The sequence below is a fragment of the Muscardinus avellanarius genome (assembly GCF_963383645.1).
Source record: "Muscardinus avellanarius genome assembly, chromosome: 2".
NCBI lineage: Eukaryota > Metazoa > Chordata > Mammalia > Rodentia > Gliridae > Muscardinus > Muscardinus avellanarius.
Window position 1 is genome coordinate 108773062 of NC_137787.1, and position 26635 is coordinate 108799696.

General features: G+C 43.6%; 1 protein-coding gene across 1 annotated transcript in view; it reads left to right on the forward strand.

The window, feature by feature from the left end:
• Nucleotides 1-20035, forward strand: part of CFAP221 (cilia and flagella associated protein 221) — a gene marked incomplete at both ends in the record, with an annotated part of 117304 nt that extends 97269 nt beyond the window's left edge. The window contains 2 exons of the mRNA XM_080690092.1: nucleotides 8971-9063; nucleotides 19927-20035. Of these exons, the coding sequence (XP_080546218.1) occupies nucleotides 8971-9063; nucleotides 19927-20035 (202 nt within the window). The remainder of the gene's footprint in view (nucleotides 1-8970; nucleotides 9064-19926) is intronic.
• Nucleotides 20036-26635: the final 6600 nt, after the last annotated feature.

Below are 26635 nucleotides of genomic sequence, written 5' to 3' on the forward strand. Positions count from 1 at the left end.
ACATGGTCAGATTTCCAAAATAGCAAATAAAGAGTTATTCATCTTCCAAGAGGTTTCCCTCATCTAGTGCTATGCCAAATTAGAAGATGAATAGCCGGGCATGGTGGCGCACGCCTGTAATCCCCGCGCTTGGGAGGCTGAGACAGGAGGATCGCGCAGGTTCGAAGCCAGCCGCGCGCGCTGGCTTAGGAGACCCTGTTTCCAAATAAAAATGTAAAAATAGGTCTGGGAGTGTAGCCCAGAAGTAAAAGGGCTTCCAGGAACCCAGTACCACCAAAAAAAATAGAAGATGAATAAATAATGCTGATGTTTTTAGTATTTTTTATTTTTAATGTCTTCGGGGATATAAAGGAATACTTGGAAGTACCTATGACAACAGCATTGGGGTACAAAACAAAGAAGGTCACCAGCCTATATGACAATACTGTGGGCACATAAGGAAAACCCAAGGCCCCAGAGTTTCTCTTTTAATCTCTGTTTCCTGAACCTCTATGACTCAGTAGGTTTTAGCCTATTAAAGTATCCTGTGGAGGGAATCCTAAGGTCTCACCAATAATTCAGAGTCTTTTTAGAGTCCAGCCTTGGGGACAGGGGCAGGAGAGAGGATGGAAATTAGTAGACTCCTAATCTAGTGGGGGTCAAGGAAAATGCGGAGAGGGGAGGGGGAGAAGCTGAAAACACACATCACCAGCTTAGGCATTTACCAGAAGCCAAATACTCCTGCATGCTCCTCCTATTTGCCTCAGTACTAGCATGAAGAGGCTGGTCTCCGATCGCCGTTCAGGCAAGTGCCCAGTCCTGTGCCTTCCTGATTGTTTCTGTATTTGCTTCTGGCTCCAGTACCAATGACAACTGTGTAGCATTGTGGTTTTGATCAGGAATGCCCCCCAAAGGCCATGTGTGAAATGCTTGATCCTCAGCTTGGCACCACTGGAAGGTACTGGAACCTTTAGAAGGTGGGGCCATTGGGGGTGTGGCCTTGAAGAAGCTTGGGGACTGGCCCTGCAGTGAAGAGGCTTCCTCTGTGGCACACTCCCCACCATGGTGGACTGTGCTGCCACAGACCCAAAAGCAACAGGGACAAGTGACCATGGACTGAAACTTCTGAAGTTGTGAACCAAAATCAACCTTTTTCTAAGGTCATTGTTTCAGGTATTTTGTCACAGTGACAGAAAGCTAACTAGCATACATGGGATTGCTTTGCCTTGAAGTGAGAAAGAGGAAGTGTTCCAAAGTATATTTATTTGGCAAGATGGATCTTTTATTCAAGATATGATTCTTAAATAAATTTTTCTAGTCTTTATATGGATGCTTATTTTATAAATAAATCTCTTATTATTTTAACCCTTGTCACTATGTTTCAGAAACTCACTTGTCTAAATGTTTTTCAGTTTCTTTGGCATCTGCAAAAGTTCCTAAGTCTTGTCCAATGAACCATAATACTTGTACAAGCCAAACAAAGCAGTGCGTCTCTCACAGATAGGCAGCAAGGATAAACAGAACCTGGGACTCAGACAGGTCATTCCCCAAAGCAGAAAGCCACCCAGGACAGAGGCAGTCACATCTGCTCTGCCCAACACCCACTGAAGCTGAGGGACCCGAAAGCCTCCACCCTGGTATTAACCGCAGTGTCCTGTGGATAGCTGAGCACAGCATCCAGAACGTGCTGTTCTGGGAGGAACAAGGACTCAACCAAGTGGCCCTGGACATTTTCTCCTTCTCTCAGAGTGCTGAATACTCAGGACCTGGTGTCCTAGAATTGCAAGCAGTGGTACAGATCATAATCCTGAAATACACTATCCCAAGTGCCATAGTCCCTAATATTGAAATCTCATTCAAAATCCCTAAAGTCTGAAAATCGCAATACTGAAAGATTAAGATCCCAAATGCTGAAATCCTGAAAATTGTAATTCCTTCTGAAAAAAAGGCTATATAAAAGGAGTAGAAGTCAAACTCTAGAGAAAAGTATTGGTCATCTAATACAGCAATGACGAAACTTTGGCTTAAAAATTAGTGGAAGGAGATTGGAGTAAGGAGCAGGAAGGATGGAAACCAGTCAAGTAATGCTTTGGCATTATATGAAGGCATCCCTGGCAGTTTCCCTAGCACGTGCGGGAGGAAGGAGGCGTAGCAGGATGGAACGCAGAGGGAAGTACACCAAGCTGTGTGCGTGGATCACATTGAGCCTCACTATGACGTATAATTGCAGTGCCCTGATAAAAGTATTTTAAAAATAAAGATCAAGCCAGGTGTGGTGGCGCATGCCTGTAATACCAGTACTTGGGAGGTTGAGCCAGGATGATGGAAGGTTTGAGGCCAGTCTTATCAGGAATGAGACTCTCATCCACCTAGAGAGACCCTGTTTCAAAATTAAAAAATAGGGCTGGGGTGTAGCTCAAAGGTAGAATGCCCCTGGGTTCTATCCCCAGTACCACAAAATGAATAAAGATCACATGGCCAAAAAAAAACCACTAGTCTGCACTGGTATTCCTTTAACCTGATGAAATGTCAGGAGCTTTTAATAAATTTAAATTGCCAGGTATAGTGGCACTGTAATCCCAGTGCTTGGGAGGCTAAGACCAGAAGGATCGCAGGTTTGAGGGTCAGCTCATCAACTTAGCCCCTCAGCAACCTAGTGAGACACTGTTTTATTTTATTTTATTTTTATTATTATTATTATTTTTTTTGGTGGTACTGGGGGTGGAACCCAGAGGCTTTCTACCTCAGGGCTATACTCCCAGACCTATTTTATACTTTATTTGGAGACAGGGTCTCACTAAGTTGCTGAGAGCCTCACTAAGTAGCTGAGGCTGGCTTTGAACCTGTGCAATCCTCCTGACTCAGCCTCCCAAGCACAGGGATTACAAGCGTGCGCCACCACGCCCGGCGACACTGTTTTAAAAATAAAATTAAGCTGGGCGTGGTGGTGCATGCTTGTAATCCCCGCCCTTGGGAGGCGGAGACAGGAGGATCGCACAGGTTCGAAGCCAGCCGCGCTGGCATAAGAGACCCTGTTTCAAAAATATAAAATAGGTCTGGGAGTGTAGCCCAGAGGTAGAAGGGCTTCCAGGAACCCCAGTACCACTATAAATAAATAAATAAATAAATAAATAAATAAATAAAATTAAAGTAGGACTGGGGGTGTAGCTCGGAGGCAGAATGTTTTTGGATTCAATTCCCAGTACCACAAAAAATAATAATATTAGTAATAAATTAAAGTTATGATTGCCTAAAGGAGTCATTGAAGTTACTGACTGGTTTCAAAATAATTATATGCACAGTAGGTTAAGAGGACAACTTGACAACAGTGCTTTTGTCCAGTCACTGGTATTATTTCCACCAAGTTTGAGGTCTGTATGAGAATGCATGTGGAATGGATTTTCACATTCCCAAAATGATACAGAAGCATGACACAGAAGGTGGGAAATAAAATAGGGAATGCGCATGCTGGTATATGTTGAACCGCAGAAGAATTTTTTAAAAGAGTAGCACATAGAAAATAAATGTGAACATATTCTCTGATGAGAGCCATGACCTTAAAAAATACAGCAGCTATTTATTTCTAGGAAAGACCTCCATATGTGGTTAAAGATGGTGAAGGTCAGTGGCTCTTACAGATCTCCTCTGTGTGGCTGCCCACCTTCTGTCTCTGAAAGACACTTTTTACCTTGGGGGTAGAGAGGGTGATTCCCCCCCTCTCTCCAATTTTTCCTATTTTAAATTATCAGTATTATTTATTACATTCACTATGCTGTGTATTTATTTCATCTTCACATTATTTCCAGATCTGGAGGTACACATTGTACAAAGACTTAGAGAGTTCTGATATTTTCATACATTTTTTTACAAACTTGAATTAAAGTGAAATTATCTGACAGGAAAGTGACTTTGTATAAGCATTGTGTGTCTCAATAAATGAAGACATGCCCTTTTTGTACATTTGTATTTAGGGTTTTTGGGTTTTTAAATTTTTTATTGGTGCATTGTACTCATACATCTTTGTGGTGGATGTGTCTAGGGATGGAACCCAGGGGCATTTGACCTTCGAGCTACACCCCTTGCCCTATTTTTTTTCTTTATTTTGAAACAGGGTCTCACTAAGTTGCAGAGGGCCTCACTAAGTAGCTGAGGCTGTCCTTGAACCGTGATCCTCCTGTCTCAGCCTCCTGAATACTGGGATTACAAGTGTGCTCCATCACGCCCGGCTTGTACTCATACATGGTAATGGGGTACAAGATGCTGTAGGCACACATGCACACATCACCCTATTAGCCTACCCGATCCCACCCCATCCCCTCCTCCTCCCTCTTCATGTTTAGCTTTGTGATTGACTTTGATATGTTTGTGAATCTGCATCATGTGCATTAGAGAACTTCCCTCTTCCTCCTCCCATCCCTCAGTTAGGTCTCCTTGCTCATCTATAGGATCTCCTTCTTCGTCTAGAGTTCCTCCGATGACCCATTTCTCCCTAGCTTCCGGATATTAGGGAGAGCATCTGATTTCTTATTTTTTGTGACTGACTAATCTCACTTAGCATAATGTCCTCCAGTTCCATCCATTTCCCTGAAAATGATGTAATTGTGTTTTTCTTTATGGCTGAGTAAAATTCCATTGTGTACATATCACAGTTTTGTAATCCATTCATCTGTTGATGGACATCTTGGCTGGTTCCATAGTTTGGCTATGGTGAACTGTGCAGCTATGAACATAGATACACCTGCATTGGTTGTGGTAATTTGGTTTCCATTCTTTTGGGCAGATACCCAGAAGTGGTATTGCTGGATTATATGGTAAATTTGTTCCCATTCTTCTGAGGATCCTCCATACTGTTTTCCAAAGTGGTTTCACTAATTTGCGATCCCACCAACAATGTATTAGAGTTCCCACTTCTCCACATCCTCACCAGTACTTGTTTTTGTGTGTGTTTTGAATGATTGCCATTCTAGTTGGAGTTAGGTGAAATGTCAGGGTAGTTTTGATTTGCATCTCTCTAACTACAATGATGTTGAACATTTTTTCATGCATTTATTGGCCATTTGAATTTCTTCTTTCATGAAGTGTCTATATAGTTCACTTGCCCATTTTTGATTGGGTTATTTGTTTTCTTAGTGCTAAATTTCTTGAATTATCTGTATATTCTAGATATTAATCTTCTATTGGAAGAGTAGTTGGCAAAATTCTTCTCCCATTCTGTTGGCTCCTGGTTGAGGTTTTTGATAATTTCTTTTGAATGCAATCCCAAGCATTGATTTGCCTTTTAGTTTCTTGTGCCTTTGGGTTCTTGTTGAGAAAATTTTTACCTGTGCCTATATGTTGCAGTGTTGGACCTTTGCCCTCTTCAAGGAGCCTCAAGGTCTCTGGTTTAAAATCCAAGTCTGTAATCCATCTTAAATAGACTCTTGCGCAGGATGAGAAAGTGGAGTTTATTTCCATTTTTCTGCATATTGTTAACCAGTTTTGCCAACACCATTTGTTGAACAGGCTATCTTTTTTCCAGTGTATGTTTTTGGTCCCACTGTCAAAAATCAATTGGCTGTAGTGTGTGGATTTGTTTCTGAGTCTTCTCTTCTGCTCCATTGGTCTATGTATCTGTTTTTGTGCCAGTACCATGCTGTTTTTATTACTATGGCTTTGTAGTATAGTTTAATGTCAGGTATTGTGATTCCTCCTGCATGTTTTTTTCCCTGAGAACTACTTTGGCTGTTCTGGGTTTTTGTTGTTCCATATGAATTTAAGAACTGATTTTTCTATCTCTGTGAGGAATGACCTTGGTAATTTAATGGGTATTGCATTGAATCTGTAGATCACTTTTGAAAGTATGACCATTTTGATGATATATTCTGCCTATCCATGAACATGAAATATCTTTTCATCTTCTAAGGTCTTCTTCGATTTTTGTGAAAAATGAAATTTTTCTTGAGATCTTGGTTGGAGGCAACTGCATATGCGCATGACCCTTCGTGGTTTTGACTAATCTCACCAAAAAACTTAGATTCTCCATTATGGTGCTTCAGACAACTGAAGTGATAAAACTAGGGGCACATAATTGCCAACCACAGTGCTATGTGTTTATATATCTCATCTTTTGAGCTTTTTCATATGAATGACATTTGTCTACTCATAACTATAACCCTGTGACTGTCATCAGTTCAGTATACCTGAGTGTTTATGCTTACAAACATGTGTGTACTATTATTACCCATTTTTATTGTTTCTCAAATCCCCTTTAAAAATGGAGATTTTTAGCCAGGCATGGTGGCTCACGCTTGTAATCCCAGCACTTGGGAGGCTGAGACGGGAGGATCGCGGTTTACAGACAGCCTCGGCTACTTAGTGAGGCCCTCCGCAACTCACTGAGACCGGTTTCAAAATATAGAATAAAAAATAGGGCTGAGGCTATAGCTCAGAGGTAGAATGCCCCTGGGTTCCATCCCCAGTGCTGCAAAAAAAGGGGGGGGGATATTTTTTCTTTTAGATTTTGATCTTAGGGATTTTAGATTTGGGGCTTTTGAGCCTTTGAGATTATGGCCCAAGCCTTTCAAGCAAGGGACGGAAGAGCTAGGTCACCCAGAGTCATCTGAGTTCTGTCCTACAGCATCCTTGCTGATTTGCCCTCCTTAGTCCCATTATTAAAAAATGTTTTTATTCCTAGTACATCCATACTTTTATATTCCAAATTTCACCATCGTTTCTGATGAAGCAAAGACATTCTGGTAACTCCAGCACTGACAACTAGCCTTCAGTGTCACAGCTGGATTAGGACCTGCCAGCCTGCTGTATTCTCACAAGGTGTGGTTTACTATTTACCTTGCTACAGCATCTCTTACACAGTATATACCCAGAAATAAGCATGCTGCATAATGTTTCTACTTCTTTATTTTACAAATACATGCTATATTGATACTTTCATTTTTACATGTTAAATAGTCAATTAGTGAAGTCCTAAATACCTAAAGTATATATCCCATGCTTCTAAGACCTGCTCACATGCACTGAGACTCAGAGGTACTTAAGTATCTAAGCTTGGAATCCAGACCTGGAAAGAAAAGTTGAAGTGGTCTCTACTCAAACCACTTCATGGGGCTGGGGGCTTTCTAGAAAGTACTGCAGCCACCGCAGAATGATACACACTTGCTTCAGGTTCAAAGAACAGGCCTGTCTGACAGCTCACAGGGAGACATTCAACAGACCAAAACAGAGCCAACCTCTCCTCCATTCAGCGCTGACACATACACTATTGTGGGCAATTTCCTCATCTTTGAAATGGGAATAAGAGTCAAATTAAAGGAGATAATATGACACTGACCAGGAGGATGATAATTAGGATAACATTTAGCCAGGTGTGGGGGTACATGCCTGTAATCGCAGTACTTAGGAGGCTGAGACAGGAGGATCACAGGTTCGAGGATGGCCTCAGCAAGTAGTGAGACTCTCGTCAACTTAGCTAGACCCTGTTTCAAAATATAAATAAAATTGGGCTGGGGGTATAGCTCAGAGGTAGAAGTCTCCTGGGTTCAATCCCTGATGCCACACAAAAAAAAGAGAATGCCTAACATTCATTTCCTGAGTACTAAATGTATACCAGGCAGTGCTTGGCAGAATTTCATGTAGTCTCCAAGATGAGGTCTCATTATTATGTCCATGTCAAGATGATGAAACTGCTAATGGGAAGATGATGTCTGCAGAGCACCAGCACAGGGATCTGCATGCAGCAGCTGCTCAGTAAATGCCAGCTTTCCACCTAGTGGACTGGCACTGCTTTTTTCTAGGGTATTTTCCTTAACAGAAAACTGCCACGATCACCTCTGCTTATATATGGCTACTAGATAAAGGACTCCTGTTTGTAATTCCAAACGGTTTTATGGTTGCATTATAACCATAAATAAAAAGTGCGATTTGTTGTAACACATTTGTATATGCACATAACATAATTTAGTCAATCCCATTCCCCATTTTAATTACAAACTTTGTAGCCTTTGTTCATCTTGGAAGCATCTCACTTAACCTAAGTGTGGTAAAGAGGGCTGTTGTCCTAAAATCCGAGGCCCTTCTTCTGATATCATAGTATTACAGGCTAAAGGTTTCAGCCTCCCTTGCAGCTAAGGCCTCCGTTTGACTAAGCCTTTGCCAATGAGATGTTAGTGGTGAGATGTAGTCTACTTCTGAAGTCAGGACAAAGTGAGTGTGTCTTCTCACTCTCCCTCCCCACTTTTTCCAGATGAGATCCAAAAGGCAAATGGACACAGTTTTAGCCACTGAACAACAAAGCTCTAGGCCACAGGTCAGTAAACTATGGCCCATGGCCAAGCCTGGCCTGACACTAGTGTCTGTGAATAAAGTCTTATGGTAATGCAGCCGCACCCATTCAATAATATATTTTCTTATTCCTTTGATGCTACAGTAGCAGAGATGCATAGCTGTTAAGGAGACTGTATGCCTTGCAAAGTCTTCATCAAAAAAGTTTGCTGACCTCTGCTCTAGGAGAAACTACTAAAAGATTAAAATAACCTAGATCTGTTGAATTTCTTTCTCCCATGGACTATTTAGAAATATATTGTTTAATTTTAAAGCAACTGTGGACTTTGTAGTTATTCTTTGCTACTGATTGAAATGATTCAGACTATGTTCTCTGCCCACAATGGAATTAGAATAGAAATCTTTGTGGCTCAAGATACAGTCCGTTTTGGTAAATGTTCCGTGTGCACTTGAAAAGAATATGAAACCTGTGACCCCATTTCCAAAAACTGCTTTTTATTCTCTCGTTATAAATAAATGTTTGCACCATTGTTTGCTTGCAGAATGCAATCTATGGGCCTTATGCTTCTCTGAACATAGACTCAACAATAGCAGATGTCTAGAACTAATGGTGAAAGTCACAAGAAATGCAGAAGTCCCAAATGACCACAATATTTCATTCCACTCTTATGTTAGAAAAAAGAAGCTTCCATTAAACATTGTTTTCCTTTTCAGTGACCTCTTTGAACACAATATAGAAGTCATATTGACTCCAGAAATGATCCAAGTGGAGTTCCGGATGCTGGACCACAAGGACACCAAGAAGAAGTAAGGAGAGGCTCTTATGTCTCATTAAGAGGTGGCCTTAGGTGAAATTTGTCCTAAGTGAAGTTCAAAACTGTCTTGTGATCCAAATCTTAATATCTCAAAACTTAGAGATGTACTTGTGATACCTTGTATATTTTATGCACAATTAGCTCCTTCTGCTTTTGTTGGCAAGTAAACCCTTACAATTGAATCCAGTCTTTCAGTTTGCTTATCACTGTTTCAGAGAAGTGCTTTTTTCTTATTAAGAGCTAACTGAATCTCGTTCAGTGTAAAGAACCCAAGCTCTGGAGTCAGACCAAACCTGGGGCTAAATCCCAGCTCTACCACACATCACATAGGCAGCTTTGAGCCCAGTTACTTGTTTTCTCTGGGCCTCAGTTTCCTCATCTGTAACATGCAGAAAATAAAACCTTTCTCACAGGGCAGGTGTGAGGATTGAACAGGATGCCAAGTGTGAAAGCCAGCCTTTCCTTTGTTTCTCTGAGGGGGCTAGCTAGCTAAACCAGCAGCATCTTTTTAAAAATTAGTTTGGAATAATATTTTTGTAACATAAATGAAAACTTTGTAAAAATAAATAAAAACTCATATGGCTTATGAGTTTAAAATTCCGTGTATCTTTTTTTAGCTTTTATTTTTTAAAAATGCCTTTTTGATTAAAAGTCAGAAAATACAGAAAACTGTAAGGATGAGAATAATATTTCTAGCACTAGAGGTTGTAATTTGTATATCTTGACTTATGTATATGTTGGACATTTTTTTATTTTTTAATTTTTTTTGGTGTATTGTAGTTGTACATCTTAGTGGAGACAAAGATGGTATAGGCATACATGCACAAATCTCCCAAATAGCCCTTCCCCAATTCCCACCCCATTCCCTCCCCCTCCCTCCTTCTCATGCTTGGCTTAGTGATTGACTCTGATATGTCTGTGAATGTGCATCATGGACATTCAAGTCTATATGTACACACGCAATACACATTGTTTTAACAAAGTTAAATTATGCTATACATATTGTTTTGTTTTCTGTACTTTTATTTAACAATATATCATAAACATGTATTTAAAAATGTAAATATGCATCATTTTTTGTGGTACTGAGGATGGAACCCAGGGGCATTCTACCCCCCGAGCTATACCTCCAACCCTATTTTTTTTTAATCTTTATTTTGAAAGAGGGTCTCACTAAGTTGCAGAGGGCCTCACTAAGTAGCTGAGGCTGGCTATGAAACTGTGATCCTCCTGTCTCAGCCTCCCAAGTGCTGGGATTACAAGCGTGCGCCACGATAGCTAGCTGCACCATATTATTTCATTGAGTAGCTGTACCATAGTTGATTTAAACCAACCCTTTACTGCTGAATATATAAGGTTGGTTTTTTTTGGGGGGGTTGTTGTTTATTTTGGGGTTTGGGTAGTTCTGAGGGTTAAACCCAAAATGTTATACCTCTGAGCTATATCCCCAGCCCTTTTTATTTTTGTCTTTGAAACAGTCTTGCTAGGTCGCTAGAGGCACTAAATTCCTGAGGTTGGCTGGCCTTGAACCTGTGATCCTCCTGTCTCAGCCTTCCAAGTACTGGGATTACAGATATATGCCACCAAAGCAGGTTTATAAATTTTTATTTAATGTTCTACTATTATTAAAGTTTTATAACAAATATCCTTGTGCCTTAGTTCTTTGAAAACTTATCAGATTCTTTCCCTAGGATAAATCCCTAGCAATATAAATACTAGTTCCATGTGCATTTTAAAGTTTGAATGTATACAGCTTAATTACCTCCATAACATAACATGCACGGGGACACTTCCTAGCAGTGGAGGTCAGGACTGCCTACTATCAAGGGCACTGGACTACTCAGAATACTACTTTTTTTTTCATCTTTATCAGTGGGATAGATTTTTTTTGTACTAAGGATTGAACTCAGAGGCATTCTATCCTCAAGCTACACCCCCAGTCCAATTTTTTATTTCTTATTTGGAAACGTGGTCTCACTAGGCTGCTGAGGGCCTCACTAAATGCCAGGGCTGCCTTCGGACCTTCAATCCTCTGGTTTCAGCCTCCCAAGTACTGGGATTGCAGGTGTGCTCCACCACACTCAGCTGGGATAGATTTTTTTAATTAAAATTTTAAAAGACCATCTTGTTTTAATTTGATTTCTTTGTTTTAAATTTTCTGTTTATCAACTTTTTTATTATTGTTGTTGTTTACGAGCTTATTTTCCCATTTGGCCTGAGTTTATTTATTTGCAAGAGTCCCTTGCTTCTAAGGTTGTCTTCTCTCTTTGTTGAGGTGCTTCCCTGGGGGTGCTGGCTTTTTCTGGCCTGCCTCAGGGAGTGTTGAGGGTTCTCTGGTTTGTTTGTGATTGTTTCAGAGGCCTGCAGCAACCAACATTTCTCAGAAAAATGGGTTGGCAGTTTCTAGTAGAAGAAAATTTAGAAAATAAAAATTGTAAATAGAATTCTAGTGATCATCTGTCTTTTGGGGGTTTTTGTTTTTTGTTTTGGTGATACTGGGGTTCCTGGGAGCCCTTCTACCTCTGGGCTACACTCCCAGACCTATTTTTTATATTTTTATTTGGAAACAGGATCTCTTAAGCCAGAGAGGCTGGCTTCGAACCTGCGCAATCCTCGTGTACCACCACACTGGGCTGCAATCATCTGTTTTGAACAGTTACTTTACTCCATAAAATCTCATACTACACTACCCAGTGTACATATACACACACAAACTTCTTGTACCTGAGCAGAAGATAAGCTAAGATTAGAAGATGTACTTTATATTTTGTTTCAAGTTTCAGATAGTTTGTTACAGTGTGAGACTTTTTATTGGGGCCTTGTTGGGCTCCCAAACTGTAACAGTGAGATGTAGCCAGGAGTTCTTGTTCTGAGCTATGTGCAGAAAATAGTAGCCTGAACTCTTTTGCTGTAAGCTTAAGCGATTTTATTATTACAAAGACGGAAAGATTGAAACTGATAGTAAAGCCCTATACCCCAAAGGGTGTAGGTGAGTGACTTGGAAATAAGTCACTCAAGTCTTTTGGATACAAAACCTTTTTATACCAAGACTTCTGACCTGACTAGATCTGCCCTTTCTCGGGACAGGTCTTTTGCTGTGGTGATTCCTTCCTGTAGCCCTGCCCTGCCTCCCATACAGGCCCCAAGCCTCTTGTTACACTCCAAAATGTGTTAATTAATTTTAGGAGTCTGGGATCTCTTGAAAGCTTATGGCATCCCTTCACATCCTTGGGAAATCTTAGGTTATCTTTTACAATGTAAAAGACACTGGGCTTCCTCTATTTTTTTGCTAATCACCCTTGGTGCCTGGAACTCTGCAGGGTCCTTTACATTTTGAAGCCCTTTCCCAATACCAGCACATAGTTGACTAAGGATTTTTAATAATAATCTTTTTCTTCTACATCAAAAATTATCTATGAATAAAATGTCTTGCCTGTGAGCTAGGGAACACCCAGTAAATTCTTTCTTTAATCTTTTTGTAGTCCTGGGGCTTGAACCTATGGGCACTCTACTACTGAGCTACACCACTAGATTTTGTCATTTTCATTTTGAGGCAGGTTCTCATTCAGTTGCCAGGCTGGCCTCAAACTTACCATGCTCCTCCTGTCTCCGCCTCCTGAGTCACCAGGAACAGGCGTTTCACCACTACACCTGGCTGGCCAGTACTTTCCTATTTGTTCTTTAATGTAGTTTTTCACTCAGTACTACAGTACTACAGTACTATAGAGTTAATGTTAAATGACATTTGATTATAATGTTATTGCTAAATAAACTGGAAGTTACTAGTTTATTTATTCACCCAAAATAGTGTCATTTTTTATGTATTTCAGCTACTTTACAAAAAAATTAACAATGAATTCTGAACATTTTCTACACATCAAATTAGCTTCTAATTTATAATATAAATACATATATATGAACCAAATACAAATATAAACACACATATGTATATATAACCTATGTATAAAACATAAATAAGCCGGGCTTGGTGGTGCATGCTTGTAATCCCAGCGCTTGGGAGGCTGAGACAGGAGGATCGCACAAGTTCAAAGCCAGCCTCAGCCATTGAGTGAGGCTCTCAGCAACTTAGTGAGACCCTGTTTCCAAATAAATTATAAAATATGTCTGGGAGTATAGCCCAGAGGTAGAAAAGCCCCTGGGTTCCACCCTCAGTACCACACACACACAAAAATAAAATAAATATATAACATATTACACCATTTTTTTTTCATTTTTCAGAGGGTTGTTTTTTGTTTTTGTTTTGTTTTGGGGTTTTTTTGTTTTGTTTTGTTTTGTTTTTGCTGTACTGGAGGATTGAGCCTAGGGGCATTCTACCTCTGAGCCTTATTTCTTTTTATTCTTTATTTTGAAACAGGGTTTCACTAAGTTGCTGAGGCTAGCTGCAAACCTGGGATCCTTTTGTCTCAGCTTTCCAAATGCTGGGATTACAAGCATGCACCACCACACCCAGCTCATGTTACACATTTGTAATAAAAATTTTCAGGATATTTTGAGCTGACCTCTTTGACAATTAAAATTCTTTATGTGCATATTTTCACATGTCAAAATTGTCAACATGAGTATTCTTTTATTGACTGCATAGTATTCTCACAGGTTGATAGCTCATAGACCATTTTGCAGTTTTTTAGGCCCTGACATTCTCTTGAGCCCACAGGAAGCATTATCCTATGTTTGAGGTAGCCTTTCTGGATTTTTCTGTTCATCTCCCTCACCTCCTTCAGCCTCAGCCAGAAACCAAGAACTTCCTCTGTCAGACACAGCATACAGCCAGAGCTTGGGAGGACAGGACAGAAAATAAAGAACACATACATGATTTTTAATTTCCCCATTAAATCTGTGTACAGGCTGGAGGTATAGCTCAGTGGTAGAACATTTGCCTAAAGTGCACCAGACCCTGGGTTTTATCCCCAACATCACAAGAAACAATAAATCAAACAAAAAAACCTGACATTTTAATATTTATTTTCATTGATGTAAAGAATCACCTGCTCTCCCTTAGTGACTGTAACTAGCTAAATAGATGCTTTGCTGTACACCAAGGCTCTATTGTAAAATGTCTTTAGTTTCTGACATATCATTCAACATTCCTAAGTTCATCACAATATTAATCATTAGTGTCGTTAAGGAGAAACATGATCTTTAATCATGTGCATTAGGGAACATTTCAATTCTCCAATTTCTGATGTTTCTGGTTTTCCAAAAGTGTTTTTTGTTTTGTTTTGTTTTGCAGTACTAGGGATAGAACCCAGGAGCAGTCTACCTCTGAGCTATACCCTCAGCCCTATTTTTTACTATTTTGAAATAGGGTGTCACTGAGTTGCAAAGGGCCTCACTAAGTAGCTGAGGCTGACCGGGAACCAGGATCCTCCTGTCTCAGCCTCCCAAATGCTGGGATTACAAGCGTGTGCCACCACGCCTATCTTTCCAAGTCTTTTGGTTTTTTAGAGTTTACACATCACCCTGTTTAAAAAATGTCTCGCTTGTAATCCCCATGCTTGGGAGGCAGAGACAGGAGGATCGCGCAGGTTCGAAGCCAGGAGACCGTTTCCAAAATAAAAACACAAAATAGGTCTGGGAGTGTAGCCCTGTCGCGTCCCTAGGGCTCTGACCAGCAGAGCCTAGGGAAGAAACACACGAACGCCGACTCTGTTGATGAAGCTCCTTCCTCTTTAATGCTCTCTCAACGCCCTCTCAGGTAAAAACAACATCAGTCTTCTATCCCCTCCCTCATCACTCCACCAACCCTCCTCGCTTCCCCGCTAGGGCATGCGCATTTTCAACCTTCTCCTGGGCGGGCAGGTGGTAGCACGAGGCGCTGCGTAGTGTGCGTTGTCCATGTATCAAGTCCATCCATTGTTGTACTGCGGCGACTTCTACGCGGGTAGAATTAATTGCAGCGATGGATGCTCGAAGCTCAATCATGGTGTGTTCAAATTCACGGCTCCAAGTCCCCAGAAGCATCTTGCTTAATTGACAAGACAAATTACCTGCATGGGAGAAATTCTGATACTGCACATACGTTATATATAGTCCAGATAATTGAGCTTGCTGAGCCATGGCAGCAGCCACATGTGAGGATAGAGCATTCATAGTGGCTGCAGTATTTATAGATGTCGCCAAAGCGGCAGCAGCTGTAACTGCCACAGCCACAGAGGCCACAATTACAGCAATAAGAGCAGAAATTCCAAAGTCTCCAAGGGTGCATAGAAGCATTCTGCTCCTGGTGTAGGCAATATCTCCACCCACGGACTAACCTCAGGTGTCTTCCATCTATCAGACCTTCCTTTCTCAGTAAAATATGGTGGCGGATTAGGAGAGGGAGGGGGAGGAGCGGAAGGTTCAGGGTGTTTCTTTTTTCTATCACAAGACATTTGAAATCTGCGCCAAGATTCTAACAGAGCTTCTTCCTTCTTATCTCTTTCTGGTGAAACAGGCCATATCTCCTCCTCAGGGGAGTTAGAGGAGTCGCTTTCAAAGGACTCCTCATCCCTCTGAGAGACTGCCTGTTGACCATTCCCTGAAATCTCCTCTTTCGCTTTCAAATTTTCTAAAATGGCTGCTTTCACTTTAGCAACCTTAGACCCCATGATCCTACAAACCTATCGTCGCAAATTCCTGCGAACCTATCAGTCGCAAATTCCTGCAAACCTATCAGTCGCAAATTCCTGCGAACCTACACAGCGCTGTCCCTCGCTTATCCGCGAGCCCTATCTTATTTTGTCGCTTACCTGTGAACCTTTTCCACGGCGTTCCCGGGTCTCGGCACCACTTGTCGCGTCCCTAGGGCTCTGACCAGCAGAGCCTAGGGAAGAAACACATGAACGCCTGTCGCGCGCAGTGACGACTCTTACACGATCTTCCTCAAGCAGTTTTATTACCCCAGGTTCTTGTACAGTTCCTCTTTAATGCTCTCTCAACGCCCTCTCAGGTAAAAACAACATCAGTCTTCTATCTCCTCCCTCATCACTCCACCAACCCTCCTCCGTGGCACTCTACGTCTCTGCTGCAGCACACACCGGTCACAGTGGTGGCTTTGTGAACATGTCCGTCCCAGCTCGGAGCCCAGAGCAGTCCGCCAAGAAACTCTCTTCCTGTCCACCAACCCTCTTCTCCTTCTCCTTCTTCCCGCTAGGGCATGTGCGCTTTTTAACCTTCTCCTGGGCGGGCAGGTGGTAGCACGAGGCGTTGCGTCACTAATTATCCGTAAGGCGCCTGATAGGGCTCACTGCGCAGGCTCAGGGCACCGCCAGCCTCGTGAGCCTCGTGACTTGGCTGCAAGCCCAGGCGCCATCTTGAGTCCACGCTGGCAACAAGCCTGGGTGCCACCTCGGTCCTGCCGAGTGGGCCCCAACATATCTCCCTTTTTGTTTTATTAAAATAAGGCTCGGGATCGTGCCTGTCTTAGGTTGCCGACCCTCAAGGACCATTCTTACCCGTCATTGGGAGAACAATAGCATGATTGTTTCCCTGTCTTAGGTTGAAAGGTCCCGGGGACGATCTTACCCGTCACTGACTACCGATCCAGCATACTGAGCCATACATGGGGAGATAAGCCAGCTTCTAGGGCTGCCAGAGCTTGCACCAATATGCGCTGTTGTTGCAGTGCGCGTTGTCGAGTTCGCCTGATATATCCAACCATGAAACATCATGCTACCACCAGCAAGAATGCCCAGAACGCCATGCCACCCCAGTTTTTTAAAAAACCCAATGTTCCGTGTATTAAGTCCATTCATTGTTGTACTGCGGCGACTTCCACGCGGGTAGAATTAATTGCAGCGATGGATGCTCATAGCTCAATCACGGTGTGTTCAAATTCACGGCTCCAAGTTCCTAGAAGCGTCTTGCTTAATTGACGAAACAAATTGCCTGCATGGGAGAAATTCTGATACTGCACATACGTTATACATATAGTCCAGATAATTGAGCTTACTGAGCCATGCCAGCAGCCACATGTGAGGATAGAGCATTCATAGTGGCTGCAATAACTGCCACGGCCACAGAGGCCACAATTACAGCAATAAGAGCAGAAATTCCAAAGTCTCCAAGGGTGCATAGAAGCATAGCAGAAAGTCAGAAAACAGGTATCAATAAAACAACCTCATTAACCAAGGTAAAGGAAGAGGGAAAGTAGAAATAATTCCCCAAAGATCTTAAAGAAAACAACTCATCTCTACGGTACCGAGCAGTAGTTTCTTCCTTAGGAAACTTAACACAGAGCATATCTTCTAACATATATGCAAAAAACAAAAAACTTATTTTTTGACCCATTGTATATTTTTACAACTCTTACGTTAGGAACTAATCTTCTGACCTATCCTTTATTACTATTTACACATTAGGCGCCTTCATTTTCTATCTTAGTTTCTTTCTTCATTTTCTAAGTTTTTTTTTTTTTTCCAGCTAACCTCAGGTGTCTTCCATCTATGGTGGCGGATTAGGAGAGGGAGTCGAATCAGGACCAGCCCGATTCTCTAACTTGCTTACACTAAAAAATATCCTCCTTAATGGAGCCCCCTTTGATCGGGGAAAATACAGCGCTGTCCCTCGCTTTTCCGCGAGCCTCGCTTATCCGCGAGCCTTATTTACTAAATATCCTCCTTAATGGAGCCCCCTTTGATCGGGGAAAATACAGCGCTGTCCCTCGCTTTTCCGCGAGCCTCGCTTATCCGCGAGCCTTATTTACTAAATATCCTCCTTAATGGAGCCCCCTTTGATCGGGGAAAATACAGCGCTGTCCCTCGCTTTTCCGCGAGCCTCGCTTATCCGCGAGCCTTATTTAAAAAATATCCTCCTTAATGGAGCCCCCTTTGATCGGGGAAAATACAGCGCTGTCCCTCGCTTTTCCGCGAGCCTCGCTTATCCGCGAGCCTTATTTACCTCCTTAATGGAGCCCCCTTTGATCGGGGAAAATAACCCTCCGTAAACGGAGCCTCCTCCTCCCTTTTCGGAGTCAAGGAGTACTTACCAGCCAGCTGCCCCAGCTGCCCTGGACTGCCGAGGTTCTGATCAAAGCGAAGTTCCCCGTACGGGCCACCACTTGTCGTGCGCAGTGACGACTCTTACACGATCTTCCTCAAGCAGTTTTATTACCCCAGGTTCTTGTACAGTTCCCGTAGATCTTCTCCATCTTCTCCCCCATCACTCCACCAACCCTCTTAGCTCCTTCTCCTTTTTCCTTCCTCCCGCTAGGGCATGCGCGCTTTTTAACCTTCTCCTGGGCGGGCAGGTGGTAGCACGAGGCGTTGCGTCACTAATTATCCGTAAGGCGCCTGATAGGGCTCACTGCGCAGGCTCAGGGCACCGCCAGCCTCGTGAGCCTCGTGACTTGGCTGCAAGCCCAGGCGCCATCTTGAGTCCACGCTGGCAACAAGCCTGGGTGCCACCTCGGTCCTGCCAAGTGGGCCCCAACAAACGCCGACTCTGTTGATGAAGCTCCTTCCTCTTTAATGCTCTCTCAACGCCCTCTCAGGTAAAAACAACATCAGTCTTCTATCCCCTCCCTCATCACTCCACCAACCCTCCTCGCTTCCCGCTAGGGCATGCGCATTTTCAACCTTCTCCTGGGCGGGCAGGTGGTAGCACGAGGCGCTGCGTCACTAATCATCCGTAAGGCGCCTGATAGGGCTCACTGCACAGGCTCAGGGCACCGCCACCCTCGTGAGCCTCATGACTTGGCTGCAAGCCCAGGCGCCATCTTGAGTCCACGCTGGTAACAAGCCTGGGTGCCACCTCGGTCCAGCCGAGTGGGCCCCGACATAGCCCAGAGAAGGGTTTCCAGGAACCCCAGTACCACCAAAAATAAATAAATAAAGTCTCAGAATCTTTTCATTTTATGTTGAATTCTCCTGTCTTCAAGATGGCTTAGCTCAGATCACAGTACTCAGAGGAGACATCTGTCTTCTTGATACTCCTCACTTCCTCCCAGATGTCTGAATGGTGGGAAACAGTCTCTCAGCTGCATCTGCACCTGCACCTTCACCCTTGGGCCCAGCTTCCAAGATGCAAGGTGACCCCAAGAAGCCCAGATATTCCCACTCAGCTCGTGGCCTCAGTCCTCATGGCACCCATTAACTGAAAACCTCTTTTTATACCACATAAAGTTCTACCCAGCAACCTTGGCTACAGCTCACCATCACTATTAGATTGAGTGTATAACTCATACTTCTGCCAATATCAGAGTCAGAAATTGTGTGTGTGTGTGTGTGTGTGTGTGTGTGTGTGTGTGTGTGTGTTTATAAAGGAGAAAAACAACTAATGCTGACTGTCAGTTTAGAAGATATCATGCTAGGGTCTCATTTTGCCTTTACAACAATGCTGGGAGATAGAAGAGTTACGACTTTGGAAAGTGGAGACTAACACTTAGTAAGCTGCCATTAATGCAACTTAAACTGATGCAGCAGAGCCTGGAAGCCAAGTTCGGATCACTTGTAAGCTGAGGGTTCTCAGTGGTTAGTAAGGTATTACTAAATATAATTCAAGCCGGGTGTGGTGGCACAGGCTTGTAATCCCCATCCTTGGGAGGCGGAGACAGGAGGATCGTGCAGGTTCGAAGCCAGCCTCACTGGCTTAAGAGACCCTGTTTCCAAAATAAAATAAAATAAAATAGGTTTGGGAGTATAGCCCGAAGGTAGAAGGCCTTACAGGAACCCCAGTACCACAATAAATAAATAAATAAATAAATAAATAAATAAATAAATAAATAAAGTTCAAACTTTTTAATACATTGAAACAGAAGCTCCAGCCTCCCGGGCAGCACTGGGCATATGTGGGTGATATGGATGTTTTACTAAGTGCCTCATGAGCCTTTCTTGTATCTTTTGCTTTTGATCTTCAGAGAAGTGAAAGACCAACCACAACCCACAGAGAAGGCAGGAGAAAAGGTGCTGGAGGAGATGAAGAATCTGCGGGCCAAAGCTCTCAGCACGTACCTGATTCTAGAATAAAAGTCACCTGTGGGTCAGCTCCTCTCACTTGCTTTCTGCAGGTCACTGTGGTCCTCTATGTCCATTTTCAGTCCAGCCATTCAGGGAATTCATGTATCTAGAGAAAACATTGAAATGTAAACCTAGATATTTTTCAATTATTTTTCTCTAAAAATAAAATGCCGTTAGTCTGATGATTGTTGAAAGCTACTTGGTACAAGATTTAGTGATCGAAACAAAGCCTTCCAGAGCGAGGCCTGTGCCACTGCGACGAGGGACAGGTGCTTACAACTGTGTCTGGGGGTCCTTCGGAGGCACGGTGCCCAGTGGCCAGCTAGGGCAGGCCCGGGAGGGGGCTGCTCTCAGTGCATCTCTGCACAGACCCTGCATAGCCCTCTGCGGCCATGGCCAGCCACTCCCACATCGTTGGTGTGGATACTGGCTCCTCAAGCAGCTCTGCTGGTGGCAAACACTAGTAGGGGAGTGGGGCTGGGACTGGAGGGGCATTGCAAGATGACTAGAGCTGTAAAGCTTCACTCTGGGAACTCTCAGAGGCAGCTGGGGCATGAAGTCACTGCAATAGCCAGCCAACACTGGTTAGTAAACCAGGCCTTTTTATTCTCGCAGTACCGGGAATGGAACCCAGGGTTTCCCTCGTAGCTAGGAAAGTAAGTGCTCTACCACTGAGCTACATCCCTAGCCCCAAACCAGGCCCCCCTTTTTTGGTAGTGGTGCTGGGAATTGAACCCAGGGGCATTCTACCTCCAGGCTACACCCCAAGCCCTTTTAATTTTTTGTTTTGAAACAGGGTCTCACAGGTTGCTGAGAGTCTATATTACTGAGGCTGTCCTTGAACCTGTGACCCACCTGTCTCAGCCTCCCAAGTACTGGAATTGCAGGTGTGCGCCATCGTGCACGACTCAAGCCAGACCTTTAGATTGTCAGCAGGACTCCATTAGTTTTTCAGCTTTTTTTTTTTTTTTTTTTTTTTTTTTGGTGGTGGTGGAACTGAGGTTCCTAGAAGCCCTTCTACCTCTGGGCTACACTCCCAAACCTATTTTATACTTTTTTATTTTTGGAAACAGGGTCTCTTAAGCCAGTGCGGCTGGCTTCAAACCTGCACGATCCTCCTGTCTCCGCCTCTCAAGCACAAGGATTACAAGTGTGTGCCACCACTCCCAACAGCAGGACTCCATTAGTATGCATAGTCTAGTAAAGCTGATGGTATCTGGATTATAATAACTCATAATTCTCCAAATATATGTGGGTGTACCCTTCCACATGTTTTATATGTATCAGTGTAATATATACATTATATAGGTATATATGTATAAGTACATGTATGTATATGTGTGTGTATATATACACATAATTACACACACACACACACACACACACACACACACACACACTGAAATTTGTTCTAGGACTCATTTGTTCCTTTTGCCTACAAGTGACTTCTAGGAGACAGGAAACCTACGAGAGACCAGCATTGTCCCGTCCATGATCCCTTGGACCAACAGCTGTCCCCAGGGCAGCTCTATGCCTACCAGGCATGCTCCAAGTGCCATCATCCCAGGTCATCCTGGTGATTGACAGGGTGGGGATGCCAACATATTCATCTAACCCTGTTATCAGAAAAAAAAAAGTTGTCTTCTTTTGCACAATGAAGGGAAGGGGCACAGTGGTTGCATCCTGTCTTGGAACAGGGACTTTCTGCAGAAAGGAAGAAGCACTGGCCTTAGGGTCACTGTGAGTTGAGTAAGCTGGGACTAGGCTGGTGGGATGGCTGAGGACTTGTCTGTGCCGCAGTGAGGGCCACAGGGGCCTTCTGGACAGGAACACCCCAGGGGCCTGTCCAAGCCTGAGCATCTGGACCCAGCTGAACTCATAAGCCCCACCAGAAGGGCCTGATGGCACCCTCTAATGGATACACCTGGGGTGTCAGGGGCCCCAGGCTTCGTTTTCCCTCCTGAGTGGCACCACAGAGGTGGAGCCGGCTGTCTGTGTAGGTGGCAGACCAAAGGATCCAGGAGGAGCATGGCCTGGTGTTCAGGAACTCTCTTAGGACCAGCAGGTGGGGCAGAAATGGACCAGCAATGTCCGAAAGGGCACATGTAGTTTATGCATATGTGCCCAAGAAGGCTCCAGAGAGCTCTCAAGTCCTTTGGTCAGGTGGCAGATGTCAGTGCTTGGCTGAGACATCGAAAGCCATGCCAGCCACATAGAGTCCCATCTCCTCTTTTTAATGAAACTTGGAAAGACTTAATTGGGGAACCCCTGCCCCAATAATATTGAGTTCCCTTGTCAGCCTCCTTACCCAGAACCAGTTGGCCACCTCTCTCTCTCCTCACCAAGAAGACAGGATTCCTTCCAAGCATGCCCCCTCCTGCCCACTCACCACACACCACATGCCCATCGTCTTCAGCTGCCTGGCAACTAGTGGCAGTCAAGAAGGAACTGAAGCCCATCTCTTTTGTTACCATTCATTACCTTCGACTTTTGACAGTTCCTTTGGAGACTGTCGTTCAGCATGGGTTTGCCTGATGTTTTCACATGACTAAGATGAAGTTATGTACTTTTGGTGCATTATATCAAGGGGTATAAGATGCCAGTGCGCTATCACTGGTGATGTTTACCTTGATTACTTGGTTAGAATTGTGTCCTTTGGTGTGACAGTCAGCTTTCTGTCCCTGTGACAAAACATCTGAGAAAATCAATTTATAAGGAGAAAAGATTTATTTGGACTCACAGTGTTAGAGGTTTCAGTCCATAGTCAGATGACCCCATTTCTTTGGAGTAGTGGTGAGAACGAAAACATGAGGACTACTGACCTCATGGCAGCCAGAAAGTGAGGAGGAAGAGGAAAGGGCGGGGGTCTCAACATTTACCTCAAGGGAACAGCTCCAGGGACCTAACTTCCTTCCACTGGGCCCCACTTCCTAAAAGTTCCAACACCCCAACAGTGCCATCAGCTGGGGACCAAGCCTCCAACCCATGGGCCTTTGGGGACATTCGAGATCCACACCATCCGGTTGTCATGGCATACACCTGTAATCTCTGTACTTGGGAGGCTAATACAAGAGGATCGCAAGTTCACAGTCGGCCCTGACAACTTGGTGAGGCCCTTCACAACTTAATGAGACCTCATTTCAAAATAAAAAAGTGATGCTGGGGGTAAAGCTCAGAGGTAGAAACCTCCATTCAATCCCCAGTTTCAAATACACACACACACACACACACACACACACACACACATCCAAATCATAGAACTTGGTAAATCGTAAATGTCTTGGGGAAAAACTTTGAGACTATGAACATCCTATTTCTCCGCCACTTTTTCCTGTGTGTGTGTGTGTGTGTGTGTGTGTGTGTTCATGCCCACTTTAGCATCCATCAGTGGGTCTTGCCTGCAACAGTTCTTGGTGTTTGCTTAATGATGATTTCCATGAACTATCCATCTTTCTAATTTGTTTATTTATTCAATATACCAGTATGGAATCAAGCCACAAGGAGCTCCTACAGGCCACTTCTCTGTCCTTTTAAAAATACCTCATCCCATCTTAAGTGTGATCCAGGTATGGTGGTGCATACTTGTAGTCCCTGTGCTTGGGAGGCTGAAACACAGGTTTGAGGATAGACTCAGCAAGTAGTAAGACTCATCAACCTAGTGAGACCCTGTTTCCAAAAAAGAAATAGAATCAGGCTAAGGATATAGTTCAAAAGTAGAATGCTTCTATGTTCAATCCCTAGTACCACAAAATAAATAAATAAATAAATAAATAAATAAATAAATAAATAAATAAATAAATAAATAAATCTTAATTTATCTGCATTTTCTTGGCCTCAGCCCTGGACTTACCCATTTCTCTAAGGAGTCCTAGTTCCTTTTACTGAAGAGCAGTGCTTAGAAGCCAAGATCTGAGCACTCGGTAGCTCATTGCTACTGGGTGCCATTGTGTCTAGACATTGATACTGACCACTGCTACTGTTTGGGTAAGTGTCCGCCCACCTCCCAGGTTCATGTGTTGAAGGCTTGGTCCCCAGTCCCCAGTGCTATTGGAAGATGGTGGGACCCTTAAGAGGTGGGATCCAGTGGAAGGAAGTTAGGTCATTGGGGGCATGACCTCAAAGGGGATATTGGGATCCTCACCCCCTCCTGTCTCTCTCTGCTTTCCATCTGCCATGAGGCAAGCAGCTTCCTCCAGCTGTGCTTCCCACACTGATGTCCTATTTCCCCGCAGGCCAGAGGCAATGGGGCAAGCAACTCTAAATGGAAACCATGAGACAAAACTTTCCTCCTTGTAAGTTGACTTTCTCAGGTTTTTTTTTTGTTTTTTTTTTTTTTTTTGTCTCAGTGACAGAAAGCTGACTAAATAGCCACACATATACACACATCCAAAGTCAGGTTACTTTTGTTTGTCTTTGTGATCACTCCCATCAGTGTAGCTGGGCTATTTATTTGAAATTCAGTCCTCTTCACTTATTACTGTGTGCATTCCATCCTGAGATCCCCACATTCTAGTTGGTTGCAATTATTTATTTGGGGATAGGTAGATGTTGCTTTTAGTCTTAGAGCCAGAGCTGTATATAGAGATTTACTCAGGGAAGTGTCATTTTTGCTGCCCCATTCCCGTCTCCTATCCTATCACCCTGCTTTACCATCCCCTGTGAGTAGACATTATCTTTATCTTCTGGATTATTTTATAGTTGGTAATGTTTAAGTCTTTCAAGGTCTGAGAACCACGGTTTCCCCTCTGCCTTCCTGTACCTCATGCACCATCTCTGGCCTTTTCAAAGCCCTAACCTTCCGACAGTTTTCTCAGCATAACCCACTGGTTCAGACCTCTGGGCCTTTGCACATGTATTTCCCAAGATGCCACCACCTTCTCACCTTGGTACGTTCCCAGCCCAGGTCTTCCCTCAGAACTCTGCTCCTTGGGCCTTGTACTTAGCTCCACTATTCCCTACTGTCACAGAGGAAAGGCCCAAGCTGTGTTTGTCCAAGAAGTTGCTTTCCTTGGCATCCATATTTAACACCACTTTATCCTGTTGCTCCATCAGCAGTACTCAACCACCAGTTACTAAGCCCTGCCTAATTCCACCTATCTCTTCCCCCTTTCTCCTGGGGATCCAGCATTGCATTATTTGTGTGAAGTTTCTGGCTTGACTTATTACATGACTTGGAACTCTTTTACATGTTACTAAGAATGTATTTATGTCCATGTCAATCTCCCCACCTATAAACAAGAGTGAATTTGTTTCAGTTCTCTCCCTGCCTTCCAAGGGCCACCCTGAGGCTGTGGCTCCAGGGAAAGCTGCAGGGGCTGTATTGGGGATCTGGTGCCACCTGGTGGATACTGCAAGAAAGGCCTCTCCTGACTCCCAAGTTGTCATGGTTGCTGGGGTTTTTTGTTGGTTGTTTTCTTCAGACCACCTTTAGGCAAGGAAATCTACCTTTATGCTTTCTTCAATAAGCTCCCATAGAAAAAAATTCCTTCAGTGAAGCCACCGGCCATGTGAAGTTGGGGCTCTGTGAGACCCAATCCAGGTTCCTCAGGGGCTGCAAATGTAGTGGAGGCAGCTGCACAGCTATGCGTGGAGGCCTCCTGGCTCTTCCTCCTACACTCACTCACTGTCTTCCACCGCATCATTCATTCTCTAAGGCCCAAGAAATACCTAACCAAGCCGGGCGTGGTGGCGCACGCTTGTAATCCCAGCATTCGGGAGGCTGAGACGGGAGGATTGCGGTTTGTGGACAGCCTCAGCTACTTAGTGAGGCCCTCCGCAACTTAGTGAGACCCTGTTTCAAAATAAAAAATACAAAATAGGGCAGGAGGTGTAGCTCGGAGATTGAATGCCCCTGGGTTCTACCCCTAGACCCACAAAAAAGAAATCTAACCAAAGACCCTCAGGATAATTCACCACAGTTCCTTCAGCTTAGACGTAATTATGATTGCTTCCTCTTCCAAGGAGTTTTAGTTCATGAAATATTTTTCAATGATTCTCCAGCATTCTGAGACATGCAGGGTATCTACATAGTGACTATCTCTTATCCAAAATACTAGGGACCAGAAGTATTTCTGATTTCAAGGGTTTGGGGATTTTGTAATATTGATATACATAATGAGGGATGGGACAGAAGTATAAACATAAAATTCATCTGTTTTATATTTACATAGCCTGAAGGTAATTTCATACAACATTTTTAGTGCAATTGTGTTCTGTGTGTGTGTGTGTGTGTGTGTGTGTGTGTGGTGCTGGGGACATTTTACCTCTGAGCTGTACCCACAAACCTCTTTTAGTTTTACTTAGAAACAAAGTCTCACTAAATTGCTTAGAGCCTCTCTAAGTTGCCAAGGCTGGCTTCAAGTCTGTGATCCTTCTGTCTCAGCCTCCCAAGCACTAGGATGACAGGCATGTGCCACCACATCTGGCTGCAGTTGTGTTCTGACTGCAGTTCATCACATGAGATCAAATGAAAGAATATCAAATGAATTAAAGGATGTCAAAAGAAATAGACAGCCCCCGCCCAGCACTGGCGGAGCACCTTTACAGAGGCTACAGCCGTAGGCCCCAGCACAGACCTGGCCTAGGCCCAAACCTGCGCAGTCCCATCTG